The sequence below is a fragment of the Tupaia chinensis genome, unplaced genomic scaffold, assembly GCF_000334495.1.
Source record: "Tupaia chinensis unplaced genomic scaffold, TupChi_1.0 Scaffold000101_1, whole genome shotgun sequence".
NCBI classification, from domain to species: Eukaryota; Metazoa; Chordata; class Mammalia; order Scandentia; family Tupaiidae; genus Tupaia; species Tupaia belangeri.
Window position 1 is genome coordinate 7356850 of NW_006159565.1, and position 24903 is coordinate 7381752.

At 36.7% G+C, this 24903-nt stretch overlaps 1 protein-coding gene across 1 annotated transcript in view; it reads right to left on the reverse strand.

Annotated features, from left to right (window-relative positions):
- Window positions 1-24903, reverse strand: part of LOC102484555 (mono-ADP ribosylhydrolase 2) — a 1480331-nt gene that overhangs the window by 932365 nt on the left and 523063 nt on the right. The window contains exon 4 of the mRNA XM_006143678.3: window positions 10154-10183. Within this exon, the coding sequence (XP_006143740.1) occupies window positions 10154-10183 (30 nt within the window). The remainder of the gene's footprint in view (window positions 1-10153; window positions 10184-24903) is intronic.

A 24903-nucleotide genomic window follows, 5' to 3' on the forward strand; every position in this document is an offset into this window, starting at 1 on the left:
CCTTTAAAAAAAAAAAAAAGATATTTACAGTGGCTGGACCAATTTACATTCCCACCAGCAGTGTAAGAGAGTTTCCCTTTCACCTCCGTGGAGAACACTTTGGACATTCCTCAAAAATCTACAAATAAAACTACCATATGATCCAGCAATCCCACTCTTTGGTATCTACCCAAAGGACAGAAGAATTCTTAATCGGAAAAGTGCTTGCACATCGATGTTTATTGCGGCACTATTCACAACTGCCAAAACATGGAACAAACCCAAATGCCCACGAACAGATGAATGGATTGAAAAGCTGTGGTACATATGCTCTGGAATACTATTAAGCCACAAAAAACAACAAGAACATGGCTTTTGACAGAAAGTGGAAGAATATGGAAGATTTACTACTGAGTGAAGCAAGCCAGGCTATTAAGGAGAGACATTGTATATCCCCACTTAATATATACCGAGTGTCCACACTCTATGACAGAAGCTGATTGACTAAAGGATAGAGAAACACAGTAAATGGATGTGAATACTTGAAATAGTGTGTGTGAAAGAGTAGAATCTGAGGAAGGACATTTAAAAGGAAAATAGAGAGGCAAAGCATTAATGGCACCAAGAAATGTGGTATTATCTGTTGAAGATAATTTTATAGTTTTATCAACTACACAAGGAAAAAATATTCACAAGTTGGATAATGTTCACTTTGTAAGCTAAATAATGTGATTAAATGTATAAAAGGAAATGAAATAAAAATATTTTTAAAAATTTAAAGTGTAATTAAAAATTAGAAATAAAAATTTGAAGTGAAAAAGAGGTATTTAATATATAAATACATATTTATAATTCCAACTACATCCAGTTCAAAGAAACTTTTCTACCTCGCTCAGTCCTTAAATAAACTATATTAAATTTAATTGGTCTCAGATTTTTATTTTGGCATCAATGTCAAGACTAGTACACAAAAGTAATCAATAAATTACTTTGACCAAGAAGGAGAAAAGAAAGAAAGATAGGAGAGAGGAAAGAAGGAAGAACAAAGGTAGGCTGGGTTGGCTCAGTGTGTAACTGAGTGTTCTTAGGCCAGGCTTGGCTCCTGGTCCCTGAATCCACCCCCCGCCCCCAACCTCCCCTGCTTCCATCTCTTTTCTCACATCTGGGGCTCTTCATCTCCTCTAGCAGGCTTAACCACCTACAGTGCCCAGGATCAATCCCGCCTAAGGCAGTCAAAATTTAAACCTTATTTTCTATGGTTTAGCATCATATCCCTTCCTAAAGCTCTGCTTCTTCCCTGAGCAAAAAGGCCAGAGCCCCTGCATTTCTCTTGCCATGCAACTCTCTGAGGACAGAGAAATTGTTGCTATTCCTTAGGCCAATGACTGGGGTCCCTCCACCCAGTGAGCATAGGGCAAAGTTCACTACCAGCCATGCTGGCCTGACTCTCCTGGGGACAAACCCTCAAAACTCTCCCCCCAGGGACCAGCAATTAGTGTAATGGCTATGTCACTGGACTCCCATGTAGTCAACCGCGGTTCAAGTCCTGGACCCTGGTTCCTTTAACTCACTCCAGGCACATGTGCATGCATGCCCAAGATTCCAAGAGGAGAATGGAGGAAAAGGGATTGTGGCATGGCCATCCCCCCTAACAGGTGATTTCTCACTTTCTATCTCTCTGTCTCTCTCTGTCTGTCTGGCGAGCGCACACGCCCTATAGCGAAAACCTCTCCAAAAAAAATTTAAAAACCCTTCCCCTATAACTAGTCATTGTCCCTCAGTGCTGACCATTATCCTAGATTCTTGCCAGTATGCCTGAGATCTGACCACATCTGGATGTTACACAAGAGGGAAACACAGAATCCCTGTATAGATTTTGAGAAATGGAGCAATATATGCCAAAGAAAAACAGTTTTGTGTGTGTAGGGAGAGTGAGAAGGCTCCATTCTACTTGTAAGACATAATTTATGAAAACATCCCCTCCTAAACACATTCAAAAAAATCCCTTGACACATTTTGCTCTGTATATGAGGAATTCTAGGTAGCAACTTAGATTTTCTGCAAAAACAGTACTTTTTAGGATATTTGTTCTGCCTTTTAAGAAAGGATGATGCTGATCCTAATTTTTTTTTTTTGAGAGCTTTTTTGTTATAGGGTATGTGCGCTTACTGGAGAGACAAAGAGAAACAGAAAGCAAAGAATCACACCCCAGGAGGGCCACGCCACAATCCCTTCTCCTCCATTCTCCTCTTGGGATTTTGGACATGCATGCACATGCATCTGGTGTGAGTTTTTTTTTTTTTCTTTTTTAAAATTTTTATTTATTTATTTATTTTTATTATCATCATAATCTTCTTTATATTACATTGGATTACATATAACTTTACAGTGTATTACATTGTTTTTTCAAAAGGGAATGCCATGCATGTCAGTCAGTACAGAGACATTAATCTCCCCACTTTACATCTGGTGTGAGTTTTAAGCAACCGGGTCCAGGACTTGAATTGCGGTCAAGTATGTAGGAGTCTAACAAAATAACCATTACACCATCTGCTGGTCCCAATGCCCATCCTATTAATGTTAAAATATTTGTTTATTTTCTCAGAGGGCACATGCATTCTCCAGAGAGAGACTGAGAGAAAGAGAGAGGGAGAGAGCACCCCCCAATCAGGTGTGGTTAAGAATATCATCTTCTCTATTTCACTGTCACACAGGGATTTGGGGCACATGTGCATATGAGCCCAGTGGGTTTCTCAAGTCCTCAGGACCAGGATTTGAACCACATGGTCAGCCATGTGGGATCTAGCTCTCTTAGTCAGCAGGCCACAGGGCCAACCCATGTTAAAGTATGTTTATTCCAAAATTCCATACCAGGAGAATCCTGGGAATCCCTGAAAGAATATGGCTACTTACAATTGCTCTGATAATTCAGTTGAACATGGACCATGATTTTCCCCAGGGAAGAGTTGTGTTTATTGCCAAATCAGTATTGAATCCTAATGTACAGTATTTAGACCATAATGTTTGTTGAATGAATGAGTGAACAAGTAAAGAAAAGAGTGTGGATATGGGTGTCTGTAGAAGCAAAAGATGGATGGGTGGGTAGAGATGTGCTGATGCATTGATTGTATGACAGCAAACAAGTTATGATCCCACTCCTCGAGCATGCATTTTTGGTACACACGTATGCATGGACATTAATAACAAGCATAGGAATCCTCTCTGCAAGTAGAACTGTCCAAACAAGAAACGGGAGAGTTCAGAAGAGAAGCTAATCTGAGGCCACTGAACCTTCTCTGTCTTGTGGCCCATTTTATGGGCTCAAGGAGAGCATTCTTTAGAAGCCTTCTGAAATGGGACAGCACACAGTATGTGCTCTGTTCCCAGTCTAGACAAATGTCTTTCCATGCTTCCAATCTGGGCCGGGTGTTTCTTGCGCACTATTTGCTTACAATTAATTTTTAAAAATAAACCTGCCACAGAGCGACCTCAGGAATAAGGTACACTATTGATAAAAAGATAGATGTCTTATATAAACCTGTCTTTATTATATATGTGTGTGTGTGTGTGCATGTGTGTGTGTGTATGCATATGAGATTAAAACAGTCATACAGTTATGTGTACGAAAGCCAACATTAAGTTGCCACTCTGTCACGGACCATCATGTTAAATGTCTAACATGATGCCTCAGGTGCTTTGACAGACTAGAGAAGGAAGCAAATCCCATAAACAATGTCTTGTTTGGTCTCTATCTGCAAGCTCTGATTTTATGTTAAATACATGTCAGTGAAAAAGAAGACATTATCTAAAATAACAGGTTGTAAATTCTGTACTTTTCTATTATGTAATAATCTGAAAGAAATTGAGGCATTAGATCATCAGTTTTTCTTTCTAATTCTGCTTCTTTAGATCATTTAAGGCTGGCTACAATAATTTTTTTAAGAGGTTTATGCTATAGGGTGCCTGCACTCACCAGACAGACAAAGAGAGACAGAGAGACAGAAAGCGAGAAATCACCCCCCAGGGGGGATGGTCATGCCGCAATCCCTTTTCCTCCATTCTCCTCTCGGGATCTTGGGCATGCACGCACACGTGCCCGGCGTGAGTTTTAAGCCACCGGGTCTGGGACGTGAATCACGGTCGACTACATAAGAGTCCAGCGACATAGCCATTATGCTAACTGCTGGTCCCAATAATTTTTTATTATGCAGTCAAAAGTACCAACACCATAGGACTTTATACATGTAGAAAATTCTTATTACAGATGGATGAATATATATTTAAAATATAATGCTTTCTAAGACTGAACCTCAAATACACACACATACAAACACACACACACACACACACACCACAGGTACACGAACCTGGTCAGCAATCCAACGTTCCTGTCATATGGTCCCATTGTGTCTGTTTTCAAATTATCAACAGAGTTTCATACTTGCAAAAATAAGCCAAGAAAAGCACCATCCATATCTGAGCTGCATGTTTTCCTGTCCTCTCATTCATTTGTTCTGATGTAAACAGAACTACTTACTTGTGTGTAGGAAAGCAAATCCAAAGAGTTGGGGTATATTAAAATTGACATAGCAAAGATAAAGGTCCTTGGAACGGAGTCAGGAACACTGCCTTCTTCAAACTTTGCTCCTTATAAGTTGGATAATCTCGAAGAAGTTGCCAGATATTTCTAAAGTTTGTTTCCCTAACCAATAAAACAATAACAATAATAATAATATATAATAGCACTGATCTCATTTGAGCAGACAATGTCATCTATTCAATAGTTTCCATACCAATTGCTCCTTTGAGGAACTCTGGAAGATTCCCTTTTGGTTATAGTTAGATTTAGGATCATTTTGCCTGAATTCTGACCAATGAAATATGAGCACACTTGAAGTAAGCCTTTCCCAGAAGTGGCCTATAGAAATATCTATTCCTCTCTTACTGTCCGGTGACAACCTTAGCAGTCATGTATTTCATGGTGGAGCTACACCATATGAAAACAGGTTGGGTCTCTGTGTCACCACCTGTTGGAAAACCTGAGTAAAAGAGCGACCAATCTTACTCAGACTAAAATGTGAGTAAGAAATAAACATTATTATTAAGCCACTAAGATTTGTTACTTGTTATATCGAAAGACATGCATGAAATATAGATGGAATATATGAAATACAGCTATGCACAGTAGTTCTGAAACAACGGTGAAAAGCTTGTAAACAAAACTAATAGAACTTCAAAGTTTTCCTTTTGTTGCTGTTGCTGTTAACATTAATGTAAAGGCTTCCCAGAAGGTATCATAGAATCCAGGCACTATAGACTTATTTAAGAAATCACTGTAGGGCCAGCCTGGTGGCCTAGGCTTACGGGAGCCAGATCCCAAATGGCCAGCTCGTTTGAATCCTGGCCCTGGCATCTTGAAATACCCTCCAGGAGTATGAGCATGCATGTCTAAAGTCCTGTCAGAATGGAGAAATGAGGAGAAGAAACTGTGACAGGACCACGCCCCATTAATGGGTACTTTCCCCCTTTTCCTCTCTCTACATTTCTCTGGAGAGCAGACATGCCTTCTCTCAATTTAAAAAAAGAGAGAAATTGGTATATATCTGTCCTTGCTTTTAACATATCGAGGAACCACAGAAAGAAACGATCAATTTGCCAATCACCTAAACTGTACTGAAGGAGTAGATGTCGCCACAGTCCTGTGTTTACTGCAATGAACTGCATTCAGTGACATTAAATTCACAGAAAGATTGATCTCTAGGCTCAAAGATGAAAATTCACACCAATGTAAAGTAATTCTCTCACTTTAAAATTGTAACTGAAAGGATGGCAAATGGCCATTATTAAAAGAGACCTCTCTTCTGTTACAAGCACCCAGAAAAGAGTGACAAAGTGCTAAGGTCTACAAATAATAAAATTTTGTATACACTAATTTTGTCAAAATTTCACAATCAACTTCTACTTATGTAGGATTTGAAGGAAGCCTTCTGGAGGACTGGAAATAATGGCATTTATTATTATCATTATTTATGTATATGGCACCAGATTTTCTTGATGAAATTGTTTACTCAATCAAATTCTCTTTTAAGGCCTCTGAGGGGATATTAATTGAAGTCAATAAAAGTAATTGTCAGTTTAATCCAAGAGAATTACATCAATTTGATTGCTCCTTACTGAGTAATTACTCACTGTTACTCTATAAATATGAATGAAAGGATTAAAACATTGATCATTGAATCAGAAGGTCAAAAATCAGTTTTAAAAAAGTAGTTCAGAGAAGGTAAAAACAAAATATTACTTAAATTAAATTCTTAAATGTGGCTTTCCAAAAACCATACAAGAATTTTAGAGCAATTTTCATATACCCAGAAGTATATAAATGAATTTATACCTGCCAATGAACTTCTTTAATGAAAAAAATTACAACCATTTTAAATACTTGTAATTTTTCTTTATGATGATGTTGAGTTGTTAATTTTAGTATTCAGAAATTATAGCAAATTTGGTAAAATCAACCATTTGCAAAAAGAGTAAAGAATATGTACTTTGGATAAATAGAAAACTGAGTTACCCTATCCCTAAATGTCTTACTCTTGCTAAAATTCATTATCTTCTTACACAGGATAGAGGAATCATAAAGAAATACAGGCCCAGTACCTCCAGTCCATTCTATTAGGTCTTTGAAAAAGTCATGATGTGGTTTTCTATGTGAAAATGCATCGGGAACCAGCAGTTAGCGTAATGGCTATGTTGCTGGACTCCCACGTAGTTGACCACGGTCCGCGTCCTGGACCCAGTGGCTTAAAACTCACGCTGGGCGCATGTGCCTGCGTGCCCAAGATCCCGAGAGGAGAATGAAAGAGAAGGGATTGCAGCGTGACCATCCCCCCTCTGGGGGGTGATTTCTCGCTTTCTGTCTCTATGTCTTTCTCTGTCTGTCTGGAAAAAAAAAAAAAAAAATGCATCATGACTGTCGACAACCCATATACACTGATTTTTTTTTTCTTTTATGAGCACATCTGGAAGCACATTTACTTCCTAGAATAAAAGACTACATGTATGAACATTTAATCTAATTCAGGATAATACAGGATTTTAGGAACAGCTAAATTAAAGAAAACTCATCTTTGGGGACATACCTTTTTTACTTTTGCCTGCACTATTATCTGAAAGCTAGAGTGCCAAAAGTTGTCATAGACCCTGGCCTTAGTTTGAAAGCCATGTTCTCAGTGGGAAGAAAAGGAAGAGCTTGAGTCCTTAATGTCATCATGGCATTACTATACAATCCAGTCATTACTATTATTTTGTTGTTTTTCTCGATTTCTGTTATGAGCAGCTAAAGTGATTTTCACTAATATAAAGGGACGCCAAATAGTCTGTAGATAAAGGGAATTAAAGAACGAATTTACTGCAAGAAAATTTTGAAATTCAAGCACAGGGTTTTTTTTTCATAATTTTCCATAAACTTTTGTCTTAAATTCATTTTTTCCATGAGAGAGGAGACAGTGAGAGACAGGCCCTCCCAATCCACCCTCAGCCTCAACCAGTCTAGGTCATGGTCACATGGATGCATGTGCACACACCTGGTATGTACTAAGAAGCTTCAGGACACAAAGCTGGGATCTTGCCACATGAGTCCAGCACTGCAGAGTGTGGCACTACTGCTACGCCACTCTGTAGCCCTCCATGTACTTTGTGAAGATCCCTTATAAAAGTAGTCAAGTTTTTAGAAGTCATCAAAGGCAATACACGAATTGTCTAGCTATTAATCTGTTGCTTAACATGTTTATGCAGACTCCATTTTTTTTCTCTTTTTCTTTTTATTTTATGGTTTCTTATTCACATTTCATTGTTGTTATACATCCCTATAGCACACAATATAGTTTTTCAAAGTATCCATGCAGGATGTGACAAACAAATCAAGGCTATTACCATAAAAATAATTTTCAATAGAGAACTGTACATTCTAGATCTGTTAAGTATTTCTTTCTCCTGATCCCCCCTACCTATCTTCTACTCTCCACTCCCCTCCTATACAGTCTCTGGTATCTTCACTTGTCCTCCCTACTATTACATCTGCAGATCTTTTCATTTCTGCCTAGAGTGTAGATATCTCATATACATTGAACGGGGACATACAGTATTTGTTTTTCATAGTCTGACTTACTCACTTTTAATGTCCTTTTTTGCTATTAATAGTATTAGTCAGATCTTTTAAACTACTAATATGTCTTATAAGAAAATAAGCACTATAAACAATTTATTTTAATGTTTTCTTCACACAGTATAGAATATAGAAAGAGGAAAAATTACTGGAAATCTAACTCCTAAGAAAAATTTTCCCTAATACTTTCTAAAAATATAATTCAAACAAAAGTCCTACCAATTTAAATTTTCTAAAAAATTGAGGGAAAAAGAAAAGATACAGATATTAATCTCCTACTATCTCTATACCAGACTTTTTTAAAATTTTCATGATAAACATAGCTATTTATTATGCCCATTATAATAATTAATTGTAATTATGACTAGTTAACCCTATATTCATTTATATATATATATATATTTTACTTACATTTCATTATTGTGTGTCTTTATAGCATATAATATGATTTTTCAAAGCATACATACATTGCATGTCAGGTAAGTAAAAAATATTGCCATACACATCATCCTCAATAGTTTACTTTCCATTCTTGGGTCTGTTAAATGTTTTTGGTTTTTGTTTTGTTTTTCCAGAGCTCCTCCTTCCTACTCCCCACTGTCCACCCCCTCCTATACAGTCTCTAATATCTACATTCACTATCTCTGCCATTATATCGTCCAATCTTTCAGTTTCTCGCATAAAGAGCAGATAAGGAATCTAAGGTCCAGGGATATCAAGTGCCATAGTAACTCTTAATGCAGCCTTCACCCAATATGGACAACTTCAAATTCCATATTCATTTTCCACAATACTCTGATACTATGAATAGCATTAGCTAATTCAAACTCTTTCCAAATATTCCTATTTTCAAGATTCTGTTTTTAAAACCAGCTAATTCTTACATAGGAACAAAATAGTTTAATTTTTAACTTGCAGATAAAAATTATACTGAGACCTCCTGATGAAAGCCAGGAAATTTTTTGAAAGCCTAAATCTTTGTTTAACCCTACTTACTTTAATTATGTAGAATATGAAAAGAGAAAGCAAGAGAGAGAGGAAAAACAAATCTGTAATATCCACCTGCATCTGATAATGAAAAGATCTTATTCTATTATATGCATTTTCTCCCTTATTATATTTTATGCAGTGGGGTTAAAAAAACTTTCATCATCCTAACCTAGAAAAAAAACAGCCCCAGCTGCGGTAGTGTGCATTGGAGGAGTTGCTTAGCAGGCAGAGGCCATGTGTGAACACCAGGTTCATTTCTAACCAGCCCTAAAGAGTCTGGCACAGTTCTGCACTCCTACAGTCCCAGATACTTGGGAGATTGAGTCTCATGACACAGTGAGACCCTGTCTTAAAACAAAACAAAACATAACAAAAAACCAACATCACCACCGCATACACACACACACACACACAAACGTAGTTACAAGATTTCAGTACCAAAAATATTCCCAGTACTATATAGAATCTCACTTTGAGCATTTTGTCTTCTCTAACCAAGTGGAGGGGCAGGGAGAAGACAGAGGGAGTAAGGGGGCAATGTGCCAATACTAATTACTTTTTTCTTTTTCAAAGCTAGTGGCTGATAAAGTAAGCTCTCAGGCTACATAGCCACGTAGAACAATAGAAAGTCATTACTGTGAAAATAGAAACCAAGGTCTCCAAATGTACTGCTTTTAGAGAACTCCTATTAAATGTGACACTGCCAAGTGCTATGTGTGTTTACATCTAGCTTATAGCTCTTATATGTTACCCCAAAGGTAGAAATACAAAGTTTGACAAGAAGAAAAAACAAGTTATGCATATTTTGAAGTCAGTTATAATAAAATTTAGATAAACCCAAGTATTTCTATTTTAAATATAAATATTTATAATATTTATATATTTTCTGGAAGATTTTTTTGTGGTTATAATTACAACAGAATTAATTCTCTTTAAAGCATCACAGAACTTACTGAACGTCTAAAGGTTGGTGTAGTAATAAAAACATACTTTAAAAGTTAAGTAATGTTCAGGACTTACCACCTCCTCCTCCAAGAAGACTGGCATTTGCTATTTAAAAGAAAAGAAAACAAAAGATATTAAATAATACATAAAAAATACAATATGCCAGAGTAGTTCAAGAAAATGAAGGTACTGATCATGTCTCTAATGCAAAAACATGCACACAAAATATGTACTTTCACATAAAGACAGCCTTTATTACTATTTTATATTTTGACAATTCACACTTAGACTTTATCTTTTTTTCTCTTCCAATAACTGTTTGTGTAATGTGAAATTTAAAAGAAAATATCGAGATAGCTTTATTCTCCATTCTGTATTTAAATTGATCTTCTGGATTCCCTATTTTATTAAATAGAGATAGGAAAATTTATTTAGGTGATTTCAATTATTTCAAGGGACAATATAACAAGAACTTTTAATGGTAATTAAATACCATCAGACAAAACTATCTCAAGATACTTTGCAGTAAGAAGTAACTCCCAAATCCAGATAATAACAGATATATTACTTTCTGTATTTACTTTTTTTTGGGGGGGGAGAGAAATAAATGTATACAGTGATGTTTCATTTTCTACCTATTGATTCATTAATCTAGTCCATGTGTTTTTAGAAGCAAAAAAAAATCATATTCCATTTGGATTTTTTTGAGGGGAAATTATCAAAAAATTCATTGTAGGCTTTACAGAAGTTTTAAACAACCTTATGACTATGTTTATATAAACAAAACAACCAGAAAACAGAATTCACTGTACACTTTACTTTGTTTTATTTCCATAGTGTTCTTATGTATAACATACACCATCTCATGCCACTAAAAGATATCCTGCAGCCATATGAAGAAAGTAGATAACAACAATGTTTCCCTTCTTTATGAAGAAAACTAAGTTACCAAAAGATTACAGAAATAATTTAGGAAAGAGGAGTAGGAATTCTTTTCTTCTTAAAGAATTACTTCATTTAATATTATGTATTATTATTATTATTATTATTATTATTATTATTTTCCAGAGAGAGAGAGAGGGAAAGTGAGAAAGCAAGCTACCAGGTCCAGGACTCAAAGCAAGGTCAGCCAGGTGGGAGTCCCACACCTTAACCACCATGCCACCTGCCAGCCCACGGAAGTCTCTTACTCAAATGTTAGTGTACTTTCTACAGACCACACATTGCTATAATTTAAGAAGAGCAACTAACAATGTTAATGATACAATCGATTAAAAAAAGAATCACTTGAAGAACAAATGCCCATATCCATACTGCCATGAAGTTAAATATGTGATGATTATTGAAATTATTGCGGTACTGCTTATTGCATGCTAAAGAGGACATCATGAAAATGCACGGAGAGCAAATGCCCTTGAAGGTCTTTCAATGTGTCAATGTTAGAGTCTCAAATTTTGTCACATATACTCTCCCAGGGACAGGGTCATCTTTACTGCTCTTGCCTTCCCCTCAGAACTTTGGTAACAAATACAGACCTAATAGCAATGCTCTTCATCATTTTCCAGAGAGAGAGAGAGGGAAAGTGAGAAAGCAAGCTACCAGGTCCAGGACTCAAAGCAAGGTCAGCCAGGTGGGAGTCCCACACCTTAACCACCATGCCACCTGCCAGCCCACGGAAGTCTCTTACTCAAATGTTAGTGTACTTTCTACAGACCACACATTGCTATAATTTAAGAAGAGCAACTAACAATGTTAATGATACAATCAGTTAAAAAAAGAATCACTTATCCATACTGCCATGAAGTTAAATATGTGATGATTATTGAAATTATTGCGGTACTGCTTATTGCATGCTAAAGAGGACATCATGAAAATGCACGGAGAGCAAATGCCCTTGAAGGTCTTTCAATGTGTCAATGTTAGAGTCTCAAATTTTGTCACATATACTCTCCCAGGGACAGGGTCATCTTTACTGCTCTTGCCTTCCCCTCAGAACTTTGGTAACAAATACAGACCTAATAGCAATGCTCTTCATCAACCATAAATAAAATTCACTTCTGACATCATTTGTCACCCTATCAGTCAGGTCCCTAAATCACTCTGACTTCACAAAGAGAAAGACTGAGATATTTACACAGATACAGAACTTGAAGTCCTGTCCCAAATCAAGGTTTGTAGCCACTGAAGTGGTAACATGTTGAAGGGGCATGAAGACAGACATTGAGAATTCTCCTTGGTATCATACTCCTTTGTGGATGAGGGTAATTTCAGGATCAGCCCATGTCTTCTGGCTAATTCAAACATGTTCTAAATTCTTAGCTACATGCCTTTATAAAACCACATGGCACTTTGCACTCCTACTGATGTTTTATTTTCATATTTGACTGAGAATGATATCCCTATCTATTGGTTTTCCAGATTCCTGAGGCTTCATCTGTTGTCCAATTTTCACAATTCATTCATAAGGAAAAAGTTATTTGCAACACAAGCAACAATAATAATAAATGGTAGCCCGCCACTCACATGATCATACCCAGAAGCACAATAACACAATCTAGTTTATTTTCATCTAGTGTTTTGCTCATAAAGGTGGAGGCTGCCTGTTTTGAGAAGATTGCCCAAGTCCCATCTGTTTAACCAGGCACTTGTCCAACAAATGTGGGTGGATGAGTGAGAGTAGGTGTAGGAACTGGAATTCCAGTGCTGGCCAATCATCAAGCCAGTTTATGTCAAATGTGGGCTCATATCTAGATAAGCCTATCTAGTAACATTTTAACATCATGATAGAACTTTATAAACTTGTGGCATTCTACATAGTTTACAACCAATGTTAAGCAAGTTCATGTGCATCCCTTTCATATAATGGAATTTCAACCTAAGCTGCTCAAATATATTAAAAGCAGTTCCAATATAATCCCAATAATTTTTCCAGAGAATTCACCAAATTTACATCTATTTTATCAATTTCTGTTCTCTGAAAATTTAATAAAGTTAATTTTATGAGCAAAATTGTCAAGGTAATTTTCTTCAGTACAAGTGACATTAACAATAAATAATTAAAGACGAGCATCTATTGTAATTTCTAATATGATTTTACTTCCACAAATCACCCTATCATAATAAAACTGAATCTCATCATTAATCAGTCGAGTGGATTAATATTGTTTCTTCCATTTTACAGAAGTGAACATGACGTTTGTGTGTCTAAAATTAGATGTCATTGGGATCAGCAGTTGGCCTAAAGGCTATGTCACTGGACTCCCATGTAGTCAACCACGGTTCAAGTCCAGAACCCCGTGGCTTAAACTCATGCCGGGTGTGTGTGCGTGTGTGCCCAAGATCCCGAGAGGAGAATGGAGGAGAAGGGATTTTGGCATGGCCATCCACCCTGGGGGTTGATTTCTTGCTTTCTGTCTCTCTGTCTCTTTCTGTCTTTCTGGCAAGTGCACACACCCTATAGAAAAAACCTCTCAAAAAAAAAAAAAGTCATGTAATTTCTGCTTATCTTTTAAAAAAAAAAAAGAAGAAGAAGAAGAAGTCATGTAATTTCTGCTTAACTATCACCAATAAATTTACATATAATCCCAATTAGATATGAAATTATTTTTAAAAACAGGTCTGAGTTGTCAAGACATATTTTCTAATACTAAGATAATTATTACATTTAGTACCATTTCTTCATTGACACAATGAGCTGTTATTTATTGAGCTGTGCAAAAAATAATTTACCAAGAGCAAAGTTTGGTCTTTTTCTTTTAACTATAAAATCAGGACTATTGGGCCAGTAGGTGGTATGGAGATTAAAGCACTGGATCTCACAAGGCAGGCTGTGTGGTTCAAATCCTAGACACAGCAGCGTGAAAAATCTCAGAGGGTGTGTGTGCGTGCATGCCTGAGATCCCAAGAAGAGAATGGAGGAGAAGGGATTTTGGCATGGCTATACCCCTGGAGGGTGACTTCTAATATTCTCTCACCCACTTTTTCTCTCCCTTTAGCAAACACATATACCTTACAGCAAAAAGTGAAAGAAAAAAAGTCAAGAAACAAGTTTATTCAGAAATGCTTCATGATTAAAAATATATAAAATACATTTATGTCTCTATTTAAATTTCTTGCCAGAGAGAATTTTGGCTACATCTGCAAATTCCTAAAGTTATTCCTAGAGTTTCACAAAGAAAGAAAAGGAGAAAACAAACAAAAAACACTTGAAATTTCTGAACATGATACCACTGCTTCTAAAATAAGATTTAAAAATCTTATTCTCTGAGCTTGTTAATAGCCAACACTATTTTAATTCATATTTCCTTGAAATAAACTGTCCTCTTTATTACCCAGAAGGCAGGGGAAAATCAAATTATAGTAATTGTCACAAAGATGAATTCAATGCAAAACTAAAATGAGACATTACGAGTTGAATAATCTGTGTAGTACACTTTTAAGACACCCAACATAACAAAATGAAAACTTTCATTGTAAAGTAGATGGGACAAGGGTTATCTGAAGCTAATTTGACAGCAAATATGGAGAATTTATATCTAATACCCTAAAACATAGCTAATTTTTTAAAGTTCATGAGATTTTTTTTCCTTCTACTTGAATACAGTTTTGAAATTCTAATTAAAATGATCAAATTTATGTAAGTATAAATATTTAAAGTAGTAGAACCAAAAGAACTGACTATAACATTGTAATACTATTCTTAGGATAATTCACCTATATGGAGATTGGTTGTGGAAGTTGCCAATATGTTTTTCTCAAAATACAAATAAGATATTACACTTCTCACGTAATCTCAAAAAAAAAAAACCCCTGAATAACCACACGTGTGTGTATGTGTGTCTTCTCTAAAATAATATTATAATCTAATTGTGGGCCAAATCATGTAAAATAAAATTACTACATGCTTACAAAGACTACATGTTTCCAGGACTCCACTACTGGGAGCTCCTAAGGGAACATAGGCCATTGCATTACTATGTAAGACAAAACTATAACGTATCAGACAGCTGAAGCACCTCTTCTCCTAATACCTCAAAATCTGTTCTGGTCTGTGTGTAAGGTAAGGGGAAGAATGCAGAACTGAGAGCCATCTCACCTATATTTTAATTCCACATCAGTGACTAAGTAAGTACCTTGGTGACTTGGGCACGTTATCTTTATCTATCTTAATTATCTTCTTCCCATCAAAAACTTGAGACTCAGAGGATCAGCAGTTAGCGTAATGGCTATGTCGCTGGACTCCCATGTAGTCGACCACGGTTCGAGTCCCTGACCCAGCAGCTTAAACTCACGATGGGCATATGTGCGTGCATGCCCAAGATCCTGAGAAGAGAATGGAGAAGTAGGGATTGTGGCATGGCCATCCACCCTGGGGGGTGATTTCTCGCTTTCTATCTCTGTCTCTCTGTCTTTCTGGTGAGTGCACGCACCCTATAGCAAAAACCTCTCCAAAAAAAGAAAAAAAAAGAAAACTTTAGACTCAGGAAGGGTAAAGCAATCTTAAATAATTCTGATTCACTAATTTGGAGACTCTCTGTACTCTGAGAAAAATTCTGAGGGTAATTCTGGGCTCCCTAGAAAAGAGACCGATGGCCAGTAAATGTTGGCCATGGACAGAGGGCACTGAAACAGCAGCACACATACCATATATTAGAATCTTGGGTCAGATGCCTGCTCTTAGGATTGGAAGTTTTGATGCAATGAAATTCTATTTACTAATCTTTTTAAAAATAATAAAACTGCTAACCTAATGTGTATCAACACTGTATTTTAGCATGCATAATAGATACTGCAGTTTATAAGTCTGAAATAAATCAGCCTATGAAATAAAGCAGAGCTGGAAGAGATGACCCATGTCCACTGTGAGCAAAACTAACTTGATTAAGTTTTTATTTTAATGTTTTATTTTTTCCATGAGTGAGAGAGGTAAAAAGAGGAGAGGGAAAGGTCCTTAAATCATAATCCGTCCCCAGCATCAGCCAAGACAGATCAAGCATGTGCTCAGTATGTAGACAGAGGTCTGGGATGCGAACCAGGGACCTTTACATGTGGGTTAAGTTGCATTACTGCTGTGCCACCATCTGGCCTAATGGACTAAGAAGTGCTTGAAACAATTTTTTTTTTCCACATTGCCCAGTATTTTATATTATCTCAACAGTAAGGATTTGTTTACCCATTCTGTTTCCACCCCACCCAAGACTATCTGTCAAACAAGCAACAGTCTGGGAGACATTGATTAAACATTGATTAAAACTATTTGTGCAGAGTTTTGTTTGTTTTCCATCATTAAAAAAAAGAGAAATTATAGCTGTTTTCATCCTAACAGGATCCTGACCACCTAGTTTAGTTTATTTATTCTGCTTTCTTATTACAATAGAGCACATGGGATGTCAAAATGATTGTTGACAAAAACTTCCCCAGGAGCTCTACTTAAAACACCAATTTCATTCACAACATGTTATTCCACAAGCTACAAAAGCTTAAATATCACGCTTCAGAATCATATTTCCTATATTTTGCAACTCAAAGTAGGAAGTGCTAAAAAGTATGATAAGATTAAAATCCCAAACACGTGCATGACTAGAACCACTGTATTGAGGGAGCAACCATCTCAACTGACAGCTGTGGAAATACCGACTACACAGATAAATACAGCCATCAGTTTGGCAGCAGCCCTCTGTTCGTGCTTTACTAGATTTACACCTTCTAAACAAAATCAACAGAATGCCAGAGGTTTGGGGCAACAGTATAATTTCCTGCTTTGAAATTCACAAAGAGAGAAAATTAAGAATAGGCTAACTGCCTCACATGTAGAAACCAGACATAAACACATGATTAATACTTTACAATCATGCCTACTGCAGAATTCAAAGAAACCATTGATTATTCCAGAGTCCGTGGTTTGTATAAGTTATAACCCGCTTGAAGCCAAAAATAGAATACAATGACCCTCACTGTTCATAAATCAGTGAAAAGGCAACAGGTATTGGAAAATTTACTTGGGGTTATTAGCAAATAAAACAAATCAAAAAAGAATTACTCTGGCAGAAGTATTGTACAGGGGAGGAGCTAGAGCTGTCCCTGTTTTGCCAACCTCACATCACCAGCTGTGATTCTGGGTGCTCAGGGACTTCCAGGAATACTGTAGCATGGGAAGAAAACCACTGACACAGTACAACCCCATCATTTCACAGGAATGGAAGGTTAAAAAGAATCAAAGATGTCAAATAATTTGTCTAGGATCAGATCCAGGAAAAGAATCCACCATAAACAGTATCAACTTAGATGTATAAAAATATCTTTTTATTAACAAATTATAAACATTGACAGTAATTCCCCCTTATTCATGGGGAATATCATCCGAGGTCCTCCAATGGATGCCTAAATTCACAAATAATATCAAACCTTATATATACTATTTTTTATTATATGTACACACCTAGGACAAAGTTTAATTTATGTTAGGCACAATAAGAGTTTAACAACAATAATGAATAACAAAATAGAGCATTATAATAATTGGCAATAATAAAAGTTACAGGAATATAATCTCTCTCTCAGAGTATCTTATTGCATTTATACTATGAGTGACCAAAACCACAGAAAGCAAAACTGTGGATAAGGGGAACTACTTTGTGTATGTGTATGTGTGTGTGTGTGTGTGTGTGTGTGTGTGTGTGTGTGTGTGTGCATGCTTTCCCCAAAATTATATCCAAAGATGGTTACAAGGAGCCTACTCAATAGTACGCTACTGAAGATCACCTAACTTAATTATACAGGGAGAACTGACACATCAGCAAAAATCCCTATAGTCCACAGGACGATGCAAATAATGTGAACTAAAAGAAATTTGCATGTGCTCCTAACTACCAGTCATCCTTCCTGACACTATATTCTGGATCAGTAGTAATTTTGATAATGATAATACTGGCTCAGTTACAAAAATGGGATTACTTGAGTAACCCAATCTGGGGCTTTCCAAAGAGTGAATAAGCATGTCTAAATAGGGAAAAAAAAAAATGAGTTCCAACGTATATTAGCTTTATGGTGTAATGATACAAGACACTTGAACAGCAGTTTTAACTTGTCTTTGACAAGAAAGGTTTTTAATACGAACCAAATTTCTACTTGAAAAACAGAATACGTGCTTATTTGAGGGAACATGATATACTTTTAGCCTGATTAAAACATAAGCCTGAACATGCACACTTATATACACACTTCTTGGGGAGGCTGGTTAATTTGTTTCAGTAGAACCAGACAGAACCTTAAAAAAAAAAAAAACCTGATTTACATAGTTGCCTTATTTCATCCTTCTCATATTACAGAACCGTCATTTCTCTGTAATAACTAAATAGCAAAGAGGGTTTTATTAAGTTTATATATTACATTTTAATGTAAACAGGCCCCTCCCCCCAAAAAAGTCATAGTAAACAGATGAGAAGATTAAAGCATGAAGAACCTCAAAGGAAAAGGTTTGGGGCTGGTAGAAACATATAGGGTGATGCCCCTGAAAACACTTATGAAGCTGTAATATCCATGAAGGCAGAGCCCATATGTGTTGGTATAAACAGTTCCATGCAGGATTCTTGGCATAGAACAGGCACTAAGTATATACTGTTAAATAGATTATATATTGTTCATTATATAACCAAGGTTATAAATAGAAAACAAGAGAATGGGATGGGGAAGGCATATTTTGTGAGAGGGGTGAGAGTGTTTAGACAACATTCAAAGATACTGTCTCCTTCACAATTTCGTGGCTAACTGAGGCTATGCCAGGATGGAGCTAAGCAGGACTAGGCCCAACATTGACCTTGAGAAAGTTCTTTTAATCTAGTTGATTAGCAATTCCCTTAGACCCTGTTTCTTAACCAGTAATTTGGTAAAATACAGTCATGGTGCTGGGTTGCTGAGAGGAGGGAGAGCGGTAACCTATGTGAGTGCATTCCAAGCTCCTGGCACGTGCAGAGAATCAGTGAATGTCAGCTCCCTGTTCCATGACCTTGATCACAGTGCCACTTTTGTTGGTCAGTTTTACCATTACAGGTTGAATATCCCCAAATCAAAACTCCAAAATCTGAAATGTTCCAAAATCCAAAACTTTTTGAGCACTATGAAGCCACAAGTGAAAAATCCTATACTTGACCAATGTGATGAGTCACGATCAAACTGCCAAGAAAAAAAAAGTATAAAGTTACCTTTAAGCTCTATGTATAAAGTACATGTGAAACATAAATAAAATTCATGCTTGAATTTGGGTCACATACCCAAGCTATCTCATTAGATTGATCAATTGATTGATCGATTGATCTATTGATTTCTGTCTATCTCTACACACACACACACACACACACACACACGCACACATACACACAAATATTCCCAAATTCTCCAAACAATCCTAAATCAGAAACATTTCTGGTCCCAGAAATTTCAGATAAGGGATACTTAACCTGTATAGATAGTGCTCTAGTAAAAATCCGTGTGTTGTGTGTGTGGGTGTGCACGCGCACGTGTGTGTGATGCTTCTATTCTATAGAAAAAATTCCACAAACTATTTGTGGTTAAAAGGACATTCATATTTTTTTCAAATTTAAGAGTTTAAAAAAATTACTAAAATTTATATATCAAAATACATATATTAAAGTAAGTCAAAGTTAGCCAAATTTAACATGCATAAGTATACCCTGGAGAGTGCCTAAAACATCAGTATTATTTTGTATTTGCCAATAAGTGACCTAAATCAAAATGTTTGGGCACGTAGATGCAGTTTCAGTTCATTGGGCTGTTTCTGATTTAAATGTAAACTACATCAATGAAAAGTTTTCAGTAATACTTGAAAAGATATTTAGTCTGAATTTCTGATTGACTTCAAATATATAAATTTTAAAATGGTCTGTTTTTAATGTAAAAATAATAAAGCCATCTCGACTAATGGTGAGCCTCTTTAACGACTTTCTTTTCATGTTTACTAGATAAATCCATGACAAGTCTTGAACTTCAAAGCAAATGAAAAACTTGGCTCAAAAAGATTAGAGCAAGAAAATTTCTACTACTTTCTAATTAAATTTCTTGCAAATTTAAGGTATATTTCAAAAGCTTAAGTTAGAGAAGTTCAAAAGATACTAACTTACTAGGAAGATAGGGAAAGTTTATCAAAAAACACAAAGAGATGTAGGAATATTTCACCTCAATAAAGATTTTGAGGCTAAATCCCTTGTTCCTATGATAATTCAGACTTTTGTTCCCATTCATTTAAAACCAGCCATTAAGTACCTTCACGAGTGACAACATTCTGCTAGGGCCGCACTGCTTTTATCCAAATATAGTAGAAAAGTGGAAGGCAATGGTTAAAAGTAATCATCAGATAAAGACTCTATATTTATACCTTGAATCACCCCTCATAGCCAAAATTTTTTAAAAAATGGCCACTTACTGAGTTTTTATTACATGTGAGGTATATTACTAGAGCATCTGTCCCTCCTTACATGAGAAGCCAAAAAGATAGGTACTATTTATTATGCCTACTTTATAGATGAAAAAAATGGGACACAGAGAGAGGTTGAGTAACACATCCAAGATCTAAGGTTGGAACCAATACTTGAAGCTATGGAATGTTCTCCAAAAGTCTTATTTGTAAGCACCTCCCCTCATAGGAGCCAAGTTCTACCACCCCCAACCACATCAGAAATGGTAGAGTAAGGATTACAGAGGAAGATATATAAATCATGTTTCTTTCTTTTCTCCATATTTTATTAAATTACTGTAATAGGAAGACTTTCTCTAGCAGTGCCAGTTGTGCTGATGCTAAATTAAAAAAAATTTCAATAGAACATACATTTCCATTCTTCTTTTTTCCTATCTAAACATGTTGTTTTAAATCAATATTCCTCTCCCAGGTTATTAAAGTCATGTTACACAACTAAAGTGCTCTAGCCCGAGGAAGAGCTGACCTGGCTCTCCACTCATGCTAACGCAATACTTAGATCATCAAGCAGTTCGGATCTTCTTGTACCAAATTTGACTTGTGACATGGCCAACTCATGAAAATTTTAAAATGAATTCTTGTATGATTCATTTTTATCTGAAAGTCATACTCTGAGTCACCAAGCCAGTGGACAAGCTGACACATACTTTAGTAAGCTCATTAAGATAGAAAATATGCCCATTATCACAACCAAATAAAGGAATATAGAAGTAGAACATAATGACAATTTTAAAAGCATCTATTATTTATCAGGCAATGCCTAAAACTTTTTCTGTATGTTATCTGTCATCCTGCAAACAACCCGGTAAAGTGAGAATTTTATTTTCCTATAACAAATGAGGTAACTGAGGCTATAATCAGACTAATTTGTTTGCCCAAAGGCATGAGTCAGTGTACTCAATCCAATGTCTGATCCCTTTCTTCTTTTTCCTTTTTTAAGCTTATTTATCCTTTTAGAAAGAGAGAGAGATGTGTAACCTCAACAAGGCCTTCAGCTATGAACCACCCCCAGTCTCTGCCAGTATAGACCATGGGCGCCTGGGATCCCAGCAGCTACAAGGAGGCCTGTGGATGCAAACTCAGGGCCTTGCTACGTGTGTCCAGCATTGCAGAGTGTTGTGTTACCCTCGCACAGCCATCTGGCTCATTTGGAGCCCTTTCATCCAACACCAAACCAATGTTCTTCCCAGTATGCAGATGATTTCTCAAGGAGCTATTACATTTCTCCTAAGTTATTTCAAAGCAGGTGGGCATCCCATGTCTATGATCATCAAAGTTTTCGAATAACACCTATGTCAAAGGTAGTATTACTAGACCAGAGGGCCTAGTGGTTATGTCACTGGACTCCCACATAGCTGACCGCAGTTCGAGTCCCAGACCTGGTGGCTTGAAACTCATGCCAGGCACATGTGCATGCATGCCCAAGATCCCAGGAGGAGAGTGGAGTAGAAGGAGTTGCAGCATGGCCATCCCCTGGAGAGAGTGATTTCTCACTTTACCTTTCACTGTAAAATACATTAAATCTAATAATTCTATTTCAAATTTTGGTTGCTTTATATTATACATAAGAAAATTTCACATTGTTCAAGCTATGACAAAGATGTTACTAGGCTTATGCCAAGTATAAGTATTTTTATAAGAATAAAAAAATACAATACTCTCTAACATGAACACAACTTTATCAAGTTTAATCATTTACCAAAAAAAAAAAACCCACAACATTTTTTTTCTGTACACAGGAGGCAAATTATAATTTACATCTGTGAATATAGTAAAAAAAATACCAATTACTTTTGTTATTACAGTTGCATTAGGCCAGTTGTGGATTCTATAATAGAGATTAGTTTTATCATGATGCATTTAAAAGCACTGATATTAATCACAGACAAAAGTATTATCATTGGTGAGAAGCTGATTACTGACTATAGAGGCTTTTAAAATTATTATTTAATACATCTTATGAGATAGCTAAATAATTACTAAAAATAGCTGGGTTTCTAATGTCACTGTAAGACATTCAAATATCAGAATTAAAATAGAAGCACCCATGGTTAAAAAGAGAATTCGCATTTACATGAGGATGCAGTGGGGGCTGGCAGGTGACATGGTAGTTAAAGGCGCTAGACTCCCACTTGGCCAACCTCAGTTCAGTTCAAGTCCTGAAACCTGATGGCTTGTCTTCTCAGTTTTTCTCTCTCTCTCTTGCTGTCTCTCTCTGATCAAACTGGAAAATAATAGTAATAATAAATAAAGTTAAATAAAATAATTCTTTTATTTTTAGAGAGAGATTTTTGCTATAGGGCATGTGTGTCCACCAGAAAGACAAAGACAGAGAGAGAGAAAGCAAGAAATCACCCTCCAGGGGGATGGCTATGCCGCAATCCCTTCACTTCCAGTGTCCTCTCAGGATTTGGGACATGCACACACATGCCTGGCATGAGTTTTAAGCTGCTGTGTCCGGGACTTGAACCACAGTCAATTATGTGGGAGTCCAGCAATCTAATCATTATGCCAACTACTGGTCCCCCAATAAAATAATTGGGTCAGAGGTTACCCAAACCTCTGTCCCCCAAGTCTAATCACTTATAAACAAAATAAATTACAGTTTTATCATTAACAACCATTTGTTAAGCATTCACTCTGTATGACTGCTCTGGGATAACTTCTGGGAATAAATAGGTAAGTAAAATAGGTACATTAAATTAGATAATTATACTATATTTTTAATTTATAAATTGTTACCTTTATAATATTAAAAAACACATTTAATATTTAAACATCAAAAGCATGATGATGAAGATCCTTCAAGAAAAAATATTCTTTTATAAGTTGGTGGTACTTTATACTTTGCAAAATTTTACTCTCTTGGACCTCACTTGGACTTCTACTCTGAATAAGGTGGCATAGAGCCTTTCTTACGGTTCCCCATCCCAGCCATTCCCACTAAGTAAAATTATAGACCCTAAACAAATTGCAAAAGGCAACCAAGATGAACTATTAGGGATCCCAGGACTATGTGAGTCTTACAACCTTTGACTAAAAACAAGAAGAGGACCCAGGCTCAGTGTTTTCTGACTCCCAGTGTCGTTACAAATGACAGCCCAGATAGGCTCATTTCTCCCAAGGATTGAACAGGAGCCCCATTGAAAACAGCAGGTGAAGGACAACACTGGCAAGGAGGGCTGTAGGGAGCCCCACTGACATAACCTGATAATCAGGCAAGGAAAGTTCTCTCCTCTGCAGGGTTTAAGACAACCCTCTCCCACAGAAAAGTGCAGCACAGTGCCAGCAAAGGGGATCCAGCCAGGAAGACTCACGTGAGTCTGACACCCCTCTCCCACACCAACAGATGCTGATGGCTAGAGAGTACTAGCAATGGGGATCTTGTTACAACAAGCACTTTCTTTTTTTTTTTTTTTGGAGAGATTTTCACTGTAGGGCGCGTACGATCGCCAGACAGACAGAGAGAGACATAGAGACAGAAAGCGAGAAATCACCCCTCAGGGGGGATGGTCACGCCGCAATCCCTTCTCCTCCATTCTCCTCTCGGGATCTTGGGCATGCACGCACACGCGCCCTGCGAACAAGCACTTTCTTAATCGCCAGACCTAAGAATCCCCTTCTCCCAGCAAGTGAACAGGATGCTGGAGGTGGTGGTGCAGGAGAGATCCTCACCACCATAAGCAGTGAGGCTGAGAAGCACTCTATCTTGTCAGGCCAGAGACTTTCTTTTACTTATCTAGAAGCCTTAGGAAGCCCAGCCTGGGAAAAGCCTTCTGACCCTCAGACAGTACCACCTGTACCAGACATACCGGGTCAACCAAAATAAGTCGACAAAAGCTCTGAAATTCAAATCATCACTGGAACTACAGCCACTAAAGTAGACCAGACCAATGAACTAAACTTAAACAGAGTCATTACCCACTAAAATGAAAGATTTAAGTAGGACTCTGAGTCTCCTGAAATGAACAGAACCTTAGGAACCCATGGAACCAAAACAGAATAACTCATAAGTTGAGGAGAAAGAAAAAAAGACTGTAAGAGTATTTGAAGAAATGGCTGATAAAAATCACAAATCCTGTGAAAGATATCAACCAACACTCATGAAGTGAACCCCAAATAAGAAAATACAAAGAAAATCATACAAAGACACATAAATATTTAACTTCTGAGAACTAAAGACAAAGAAAAAAATCTTGATAACAGCCAGAGAGAAACAGAACATTATCTACAGGGGACACCAATTCAAATGATAACCTATATTCAGGAACTTTAAAAAGTTTGTGGAAAATGGATTTAAGCTACAAGATTATTTCGGTGCCAAAAATGTGAATTC